The 10,030-nt window shown below is 40.9% G+C and overlaps 2 protein-coding genes across 2 annotated transcripts; both read left to right on the top strand.

Moving 5' to 3' along the window:
- Positions 1 to 1,580, top strand: LOC123511425. The gene is made up of 3 exons (XM_045267298.1): positions 1 to 128; positions 584 to 781; positions 1,164 to 1,580. The coding sequence occupies exons 1-3, from the start codon at positions 80 to 82 to the stop codon at positions 1,442 to 1,444; spliced, it is 528 nt and encodes a 175-aa protein (XP_045123233.1). The 5' UTR covers positions 1 to 79; the 3' UTR covers positions 1,445 to 1,580.
- Positions 1,581 to 3,361: 1,781 nt separating this feature from the next.
- LOC123511620 lies at positions 3,362 to 4,137 on the top strand (the record flags this gene model as incomplete). The annotated part of the gene is made up of 2 exons (XM_045267649.1): positions 3,362 to 3,611; positions 3,881 to 4,137. Coding segments are annotated over 2 exons (507 nt in total), but the record flags the coding sequence as incomplete, so codon positions are not given.
- Positions 4,138 to 10,030: the final 5,893 nt, after the last annotated feature.

Below are 10,030 nucleotides of genomic sequence, written 5' to 3'. Positions count from 1 at the left end.
TTCCTCTCCCTGTAGTCTTTGCCCAACAGTGGCTGTATATAAGGCTGCGTGTTGTCTTCGACTTCATTCTGACACCAACATGTCTCTCCTTCAACAAATCATCATTGCTTCCCTGGCAGCCTTCATGGGTAAGCAAACAACGACTACACGTATTTAGCACAATATTCACATCACTGCATAGGAAAGCCTAGTGTTCTCTTTGTAATACACCTTCAGGAAAGCTTAGCCATTTAATCCCTGCTGATCATAACGGCTTTAATGGCAAGAGGTTGCGCATCTCAAGTGTATTGTCAAGGTTCTGATATCTGACAGCTTATAATGATCTTATGCGGCATTACATTGTTTTGAAGGCTTGTCTCTCTCAACATTAATTAATGTTTAACACTATGAGATATAACGTAATTCAAATAAAAAAAAAAAACTTAATTTAAATGTAAAAGTTTTGTTAGTGGGAAATAGAGAATACTTTGAACTTTGGGTCACATAGATGATGAGTGTATTCACACACAAAAGCTGCACAAAATCAACACTCAATGCCACTGTCTATCAATACGCCAACACTTGTAACTGTTTCTCTCTACAGCTGCTGCTTGCCCCCCAAATTTCTTCGAATCTGAGGGCCTCTGCTTCAACGTTATTGACAAGCCCGGGGAGGACATGACGTGGGAGGAGTGCAGGGGTCTGTGTGAGAAGGAGGCGGAGGGGGAGTGGAAGGCCGACCTGGCTGTCTTTGACAATGCTGAAGAATTGGAAGAATTCTCCATCACCTGGCTCGAGATCTGTGAGTACGGCGAATATTTCTGTGATGCTCGACACAAATGTATGATTAGTAAATTAGTGGAAAAAATGAAGTTATGCTCTTGTTCCTCGCTGTCAATATGCTTCAACTATTAGAATGTTATTTCTTCATCGCTAGTAGTTTATTATTGAGGGAATGCTTGAGTTTATTTCGGGTACGTATTGGTTCAATGTTCAACTGTTTCTGTGTCTGTCATTTGATGTGTTTTCTATCATTTCAGCCTGTTCTTCATTGTCTTTTGTTATTGAATAGCATTTTTTAATCTGTTTGTCCATTTATTTGTATGGGTGTGTGTGAGAGCGTGCCGCCAAACAACATCCCCCTACCACACAAACAAACTTATCCCCTCCATTCTTCCTGTCAGCGAATGAGTACTCCGACCATCCCTACATGTGGATCGGCGTGCACAAGATGGATGGCCATTGGGTCACCCTGGACGGCACTCACATCACCGAGCAGAACCTGATGTGGCACGTGGGTTACCCTCACGAGTCGGGCGCCCACGCCTTCCTGGAGGATGTCACCGAGACCACCGGCATCAACTCCTATGGACGTCTGTACATGAGCTCCACCATAGTGGGCGAGCACGAGCACAACAGCCGCTGTCTCTGTGAGGCTAACTTGCCAAAACCACGCAAGCAATAAACCGACAAGGCTCCTCCCACGGCTTCAACTCTTTCTCTTCATTCTTCTCCTACTCTTACTTCTCCTTGTAATGCCAAGCATTGTATTCGGCCTACTTAATTTTTCCTAGCATGAAACAATAAAAAAATCAAATAATTTTGTTTTGATTTCATTATACTTACGTGTATATATGGGTAACCATATTCGATTGTCAGTATACCGACGAGCAGAGTGGGTAACCATCTCTTTATTCGATTGTCAGTATACCGACGAGCAGAGTGGTTTACTGAACAATCCACTCGATTCCTCATAATTTGCTCTTGAGTGAACTGACCCTAAGCGTCAGGATCACACAACAGCAAGTGCCTATACGGGCGGGGCGGGAGCTCATCTGGCTCCATTCATCTCCCGTATAGAGGTAGCTGGGTGTGGCCAGTGCTAGACGGAAACACATCCACACTCCTCCCATCTGACGGCATGGTAATAGGGCTCACGGGACATTCAACTTTTTTCCCTCATATATAACCATGTAAGAACATTTTTGCAGAATAACATTGAAGTATGATTTCTCTGCAAGCTTTCTGCCTTTGTATTGTATATTTTCTGTATTCAAAATTCACATAATGAAATGACTGCAAACTGTTAATTAACAGCAAAGAGTGAATTTCAACCAAGAAATGTTCTAAGTTGTTTATAAACTGACCATCTATTGTTCAATTTCTTAATGAGTCCTTTGCATGATTTGTAGTTCTATACTTTGTACAATCTCTTTCAGGTCGTTTGTGGAATAAAACATATTCCTAAGTCAGACACTATAGAGATAAATTTATTGTAAGAATTATAAACATTAGGTTAAGGAATTCGAAGTCTCAATCTATAGTGCTTAGGAAATGATTAATTACTTTGAAGTTATCCCTGAGCCACAAAGGGTGTGTAACATCAGAATCTGTCAGTGCAGGTTTAAATTGGAAATCATATCTACAAAGTATAACATAGTGGTCACAATTATGGAAAGCGGGAAAAACATTGCAGGAAACAACTCGATGTACTTCTGTGTCTAGAAAAAAGGTTTAGGATATTGCTTGCTCTAATTCTAGTTGGCACATTAATCCATTGAGTGAGACCTCTTCAAATAAAACAATTAAAGAAAATTCTGTCAGTAAAGGACAAGGCACTGTCTTGAAATACCGTACCATCTGTCCAAGAGATAGAGTTGGAAGATTAAAGTCTCTAATTACAATTACTTTCTTTTCAATACAGAAGTCCATTAGAAAATTTATTTGTTGAAAATTTTCATCCTAAGAGTAGGAAGGAGGAGCAGTAGCTCAACAGTAAACAAAAAGTCAACTTGCTCCTGGATTAAGCCCAAGTGACTTTATTCTCTTACCAAAGTTATCTTCTTATCACGCCTCTACTCTTCTTCTTTCCCCACTTCCCCTTCCCCACATTTTATTTTTTTGATTCGATTCGATTCGATTTGATTCCGTCACTCTCTGACACCAACATGTCTCTCCTTCAACAAATCATCATTGGTTTCCTGGCAGCTTTTCATTTTCTGAAGATTACATATTTCGCAGACATCACAGTGTTTAAAGTTAAGCTGAATGATCTTGAATTAATAATGAAAAACGAAGTCAACGTTGTCTTATGTTGCTGTAATTACAATGAAATTATTGCTCAAGTGACAGTTCAGTAAAGATTTCCTGAAATGCAGAAACACAGCTAGTAACATTAATGTCACTCATTAGAAAAGTATCACAGTCAAACTCAATAGGTTCGCATTACCGTCCTTTAACTTCAAATTGAAAGGTTGAGATCTGGTGGTGGACACAAAGCGATGGGAAAGCGGGTTCAATTATAAATATCCATCTGAAATGAACACTTGCCTTTTGCTTTTTTCCATCTCATGCAATCAAGGTCAAATCAAGCCCCAAATAAACCTTCAATTTCACAGTCTATTTTAAACACCTCTGTTTTATTCATTCCACAGCCGCTAATTGTCCCCCGAAATTTTCTGAGTCCGGCGGCCTCTGCTTAAGCGTCATTGACAAGCCCAGGGTGAACATGACGTGGGAGGAGTGCAGGGGTCTGTGTGAGAAGGAGGCGGAGGGAGAGTGGAAGGCCGACCTGGCTGTCTTTGGCAATGCTGAAGAATTAGAAGCTTTCTCCATCACGTGGCTCGAGATCTGTGAGTACGGCGAATATTGAAATGATTCTAGAAATAATGAATTGCTATGTTTTTTCTTTAGATATTTTTGTATGTCACTTTAGCATATGTTTATTTGTGTCTGCTCGTTTCTCTGTTGTTTTTTTCTTTTTCCCAATTTTTTTTTCCTGTTTGACTCTCTCTCTATCTCTCTCTCTCTCTCTCTCTCTCTCTCTCTCTCTCTCTCTAATTATTTGAATGCATATAAGCGCGTGTTGCCAAATCACTCTCTAATTACCTCCGCTTCTCAGCCAATACCCTGCCCGACCATCCCTACATGTGGATAGGCGTGCACAAGATGGACGGCCAATGGGTCACCCTAGACGGCACTCACATCACTCTCCAGAACCTGATGTGGCACGTGGGTCACCCTCATGACATGGGAACTAACGCTTTCCTGGAGGACATCACCAGGACCACAGGCGAGAACTCCTACGGACGTCTGTACATGAGCTGCTCGATGGGCGTGCACGAGCACCACAGCCGCTGCCTCTGTGAAGCTAAATAATAGATTAAGGTATACAAAACTGAATAATCTACTCCTTCCTCTGTTTTTTTTTCCTTATTCTCTTCCTCTACACTGGCGTTCACCTCTTCCTCTTCCCTCCCTCTACCTACTCCAAACACGCATGTTAAGTGTTCAGAATTATTTGATAAGAAGTGCTAGTGAAGATCATTGTCCAAGAATCTGTTCAACACGATATGAGAAGAAATTCTGCCGCAAAGAAAACAAAGAACTTCGAACTGCACACAAAGACAGAAAACTAAAGAAAGTAACATGCCTTCCTGATGCATTCATCCCTCGTAAACAATTGGTTCTGTCATGAGACATTCATCAACGTCTTGAAGATCCAAGACTTATTTTTATCAGTCATCCCTTTAAGTTGTTGAGGCGCTGTTCATAGAAAACTGATCCACGTTAATCGCATGTGTAACTTATGTATCTCTAAATTGTCTTTTATATTAATTACTGTATTCGGCTTAAGCAGCTTATCATCATAAAAACTACTATATATATATATATATATATATATATATATATATATATATATATATATATATATATATATATATATATATATATATATATATATATATATATATATATATATATATATATATATATATATATATATATATATATATATATATATATATATATATATATATATATTTTCCGTCAATTCCGTCTAGCATTCCAGCTTATCTGATACATGAAAAAAAAAAAACAAGAATCACTTCATAACCATGCTTGCTGCTTTCTATGAACCGCTGAGAATGACAATACTGCAGTGAGTCCTAAAAGGCAGCACCGTGATAACTCGACTTGGTACAGTGCTATGACATTCTTACCATTGAGTCGGAAAAACAGCAGAAAACTTCTGGCCTATCACTATGCCCGTTGAACTTTGTGTCTTGTTCATATCTTTACAGATTCTCAAATACTAACCAACACCCTCTATCTGTAATACACAAACTGACGGTATCATTTTATGAATTCATTTACTATTATCATTTTCTTTCGAGAATGACCAAAGAAAAACCACCCATGAATCTAATAAGTGATCTTCATGTCCTTTGTAAAATTACTCGGGTATTTGATGTCACTACCTGAGACCATGAGAACATAACCACTTTCCCCTTTCCTCACCGAGCAACACATGTATAGTCTCTGGCACACAATGCAAAGAGACATCAGAAAGCAAGCCAACACGAACAATTTATTAACCAAAAATGGCTTCATACCCACTAACACCTGCATGGCGGATCATGTTCGGTGAGTGAAGGGTGGAAAAGGTGACTAGAGTGCGCTACGAAAAAAAAATTGAGTCAGCAAAGATGAAGATGGTGAAGTAAAGCACGAGATAGGAAGCAAGAGATGGTGAGAGGTGGTGAGGAGGGAGGGAGAGGAGGTGAAGGAATACGATGGGCGAGGCAACCACCAGCCATCCAAGGATCACTCTTGATACCTTCACTTTTCAATATTGGCAATAACGTGGAAGGACGTGAAGGGCGATGACGAGACGTGGGCAGAGGATGGGACAGGGAGGACGTTAGGGAAACAAGACAAGGAGATCGAAGGGATGAAAGGTGGCAGGAAAGGAAGGAAAGGATGAAAGGAGAGAAAGATGAGAAAAGAAATTTAAGAGAGAGAGAGAGAGAGAGAGAGAGAGAGAGAGAGAGAGAGAGAGAGAGAGAGAGAGAGAGAGAGAGAGAGAGATGGCGTCGTGTAAATAAGAAAACTCAGAGTATAGAGATGATTTATGATGTAATTAGGAGTGACAGGGTAGCGTTTGTGGGGGGTAGGGTGTACTTCAAATGAAAAACCCCTACTATATATATTTGTACATTCTTGATACAGTAAATAACAATGACAATAATAAATAGACATAAAAAATAATAAATAAAACTCCTATCCAAATGAATGCCGAGCGTGAATAAGCCAGTGAATAGGGTGGATGTGGGTGAAAGATTTCCCTGTCAATAGGAATGAGTGATGAGTGCATGAAGCGAGAAAGACTTGAGAGACGAGCCGAGACGAGAAACGAACTAGCGAATGCCTCTGAAACACCGCTCGGTCTTCGTTTTCCTTGGAGCTTTTCTGAGGGTCGACTATGATATCTTTTTATTATTATTTATTTATTTATTATTATTTTTTTCCGAAGTTCGTGTTTCCCTACTTTTACCTCCCGTAACTCATTTGTCGAATGGGGCTGAATAGTAAACTCTCTATTCCAGGTGACTGACATAGTATTAAGTGTGTTTTCTTTCGCTCTTAATTTACTAGTAATTCACACCTGTGCAATTCAAAATAACTACTCTTCTACGTTCAATAAGCTTTTAATTTTTTTTCTTTTCTAATGATATGGATTGGTGGGCTTGAAGCAAAATGAGGTTTGCAGAGATTACAAGAGAATACAAATATATAAAACAGACAAACTCACCTCCAATATCTCGTTGGTCGTTATCACAAACATGACCATTATCACCACAACCATCACCACCAGCATCACCATCACCATCACCACCATCATCACCACCCACTCAAGATTCACACGGGTACAGGCGGATAACAAGGGTGGTGAGTTCCTTGCTTCTACTTCCCCGTGGCCTCGCTTCTCTGCACGGGGCGTGGTAAGTGTCATTCCCAGTTCCGTCCCGCCCCGCCCCGACCCGTCTGGCCTCGCCTCGACTCGACCGCCACCTCTCTCGACACAGTTCTGGGAGTAAGTCTTTGATGCTCAACTCTTTCCCCCGGTAAATATTGCTAATCACCTCCCTTTGCCGTGTTCACCTGGTCGTTTGATTAGCTCTCTCAACCTTGAATGAAAAATCGTCCACCCAATATTATTAACCCCCCCTTTTCGTCCCAGTTCTCCTTCCTCCACCTCCTTCTCCTTCTTCTTCTGCTCCTCCTCCTCTTCCTCCTCCTCCTCCTCCTCCTCCTCCTCCTCCTCCTCCTCCTCCTCCTCCTTTTCCTTCACTTCCTTGTGCTCCAATATCAGTATGCTTCTAGTAAAGTTAATTACAAGATGACGTATTAATGGCTGGTGTTGTCAAGCCTTTCATCAGTGTAAGTCGATAATTGTTGCAGGATGGAGAGTATAATCTTTGTAATGCTTCAACACACACGTCTTCTTTTTCTGGTGCAAGTATCCGCTTATCACTCTGAAGCTATTACCAGTGCATGCATGAAGAGATGAAGGTGAGAAGTGTAGGTGCTGAGAGGGACAGGTGAAGAGGCGTCGATTAGTGAAATTACAGGTGCGGGGAAAGATTATCAGAAGTGTATGCAGGGAGATATACAGGTGAAGGGTGCAGGTAAGGAGAAATACAGGTGTAGGGGAGGTGTGGGAGGTACAGTAGTGTTATAAAGATATGTGAGAGGCAGGTAGGTATTTTGTTTCTCAGGTAGCAGGTGCAATTGTGTCCCCTCTGCACGGTGAAAGGCAGGTAAGATACAAAGGTACAACAGGTGAGTGCATTGCGTGAAAGTGATGGGTGTAACATTCCTTTCCTCGCCGGCCTTTTCCTTCTGTCTCCGTTTTCAATTTTCCCCTTTGCAATCTTTCTTTCTTTTCCTTCTGTATTTCCTTCTTCTAACTTATCCCTTTCAATTTTTCTTCTCTCTTTCCTTTAATCCCTTTATTCCTTTTATTCTTTCTCTTTCCTACGGTTTCCTTCTACATAACTATTCTATTTCCTTTCTTTCTTCTCTTCTTTAACCCCTTCAGTACCATGACGTATTTTCATATTTATTCTGCTTATTATTTGGTGATTTTATACAGGTTCAGAAATTCATATGGTGTATCAAGATAGTGCAGACTGGCCATAGTATTTTGACCTCCATAGACCCTTCCTAATGTAAATAAAATGGTATAATCGTTCACAAATCTCAAGGTAAAAATATCTCCCAGTATTGAAAGTGTTAACCTAACATCTTCCTACTTCTTGCGTGTGTTTCCTAACTTCTTAACTTCTTTAATTTCTTTTACTGTCTCTCTCCTTTACACATCCTTTCCCTCCGCCTTACAATTTCTTTCCTGTACTCCGCCACTCCATCACTCGTGGCCATCCTGCTCACCCTTCTCTCCACCAATACAAAGAAAAGCCAGTAGTGGTGGGAAGGAATGAGCGTCACACAAGCCTGCCCACCCTCCTTATTCCCCCTTGAAGATACTCCCTATTCTCCCTCGGTCACTATAGAAACACGGAAGGCAACAGTAAACTCCACATATTAAACTTTCCCGTATGAACCTGAGACTCCTAATTTCCCTTGAGACCACCACCCCTCCCCTAGTTCCTCCTTACCCACCACTTTCACCACTATCACCTCTAGCACCACTACCACCACCGCTACCACAGACGCTACCACCACAATAACTGCGCTATAGTCTTGTCTACTGCACCTCCCGCCGCTCTTGCTCTTCACTAGTTCATTTCTCGCTGGTAAGGAAAGTGGCGCAAACTCTCAACTTTTTTGAGTAGATTATGATTCAAGTTCCTTTTGATTCAACACTGGCCATTAATTACTCAAAGTTAAGAAAGTGGAGGGCCTGTTTGTAAGTTAGTGTCTATGCACACACACACACACACACACACACACACACACACACACACACACACACACACACACAGTCCGTTAATTATGACTATAGCAGCAATTACTTAACACAGGGAGGCTAACTTGAATTATTTTCTGCTATACAACGATGTTTTTTTTTTTGTCTTCTAGTTGAACGGCGTGTATCTTCCTGTCTTTTTGCTTTGTTTCGTAATGTTTGGTATTCCCATCTATTGATTTAGGTTAGGGAAGACTGAGTTAAAATTATTACTACTTAATGTGTGATGTTTTATTTAGTCTTTTATATTTAGTGATCTCAGCTCTCTCTCTCTCTCTCTCTCTCTCTCTCTCTCTCTCTCTCTCTCTCTCTCTCTCTCTCTCTCTCTCTCTCTCTCTCAGTCCAGACCCTTTAATCACATATATCCTTTTCGCGCACGTCAACGAACTTGCCTTTGCCTTTGGCTTCCCGCGGACCGTTCCTGCTGACGAAGGACGAGTCACACCCTCAGCATTACGTACGTGTCGACCTGGGAAATCATTATACGAGTTTCATTAGCAAACTTCCAGGTCAAGTTTTTCCAACAAGTTAGAAGGGTAAATTAAGAAGTTTCGGCTGACTACGACGAAATGTGTAATTAGGTGAGTTGCTGCGGATCGCTAGTAAGGAAAAAAAATCTGGAGAAGAGAGACGAGAGAGAGAGAGAGAGAGAGAGAGAGAGAGAGAGAGAGAGAGAGAGAGAGAGAGAGAGAGAGAGAGAGAGAGAGAGAGAGAGAGAGAGAGAGAGAGAGAGAGAGAGAGAGAGAGAGAGAGAGAGATTCAAATAAGCAGATACAAAGACAGCAAGACAGACAAATACACGGCTATACAATCAACCAGCCAAATAGACTTACAGACAAACACACAGACAGAGAGATACACAGACAGATACATAAACAGACAGACAAACAGAGAAGCAGCCAGCAAACACAAACAGAAAATAACACCATTTGTAACCTCTCGTAGTGAAACCTTCCCAAGAAAAACAAAAAAATATCATATAAAGGAAGAAATCTGTGTTGAGAAGATTACAATTACTTTAGCGATCAGAATATTACAAACTTGTGGACTATTATTCTTCATTCACTTATGACTTCATTGCTTTATAAATATATCACTAACTGCTAATAAATGTCAGTGGATGGAATATTAATCATCCAACCAATCATGTGTGTGTGTGTGTGTGTGTGTGTGTGTGTGTGTGTGTGTGTGTGTGTGTGTGTGTGTGTGTGTGTGTGTGTGTGTGTGTGTGTGTGTGTGTGTGTGTGTGTGTGTGTGTGTGTGTGTGAAAAATTGACA

This window comes from Portunus trituberculatus, chromosome 31 (genome assembly GCF_017591435.1).
Source record: "Portunus trituberculatus isolate SZX2019 chromosome 31, ASM1759143v1, whole genome shotgun sequence".
In the NCBI taxonomy this organism is placed as follows: Eukaryota; Metazoa; Arthropoda; class Malacostraca; order Decapoda; family Portunidae; genus Portunus; species Portunus trituberculatus.
This window is presented reverse-complemented; position numbering and strand designations above follow the sequence as displayed.

What these genes read in the sequence shown, in the direction of transcription:
- LOC123511425 (XM_045267298.1), top strand. Translation starts at nt 80, where the DNA reads ATGTCTCTCCTTCAACAAATCATCATTGCTTCCCTGGCAGCCTTCATG. An exon ending in TTCCCTGGCAGCCTTCATGG is followed by an intron (nt 129 to 583) that starts GTAAGCAAACAA and finishes TTCTCTCTACAG; the next exon opens with CTGCTGCTTGCCCCCCAAAT. An exon ending in CATCACCTGGCTCGAGATCT is followed by an intron (nt 782 to 1,163) that starts GTGAGTACGGCG and finishes TCTTCCTGTCAG; the next exon opens with CGAATGAGTACTCCGACCAT.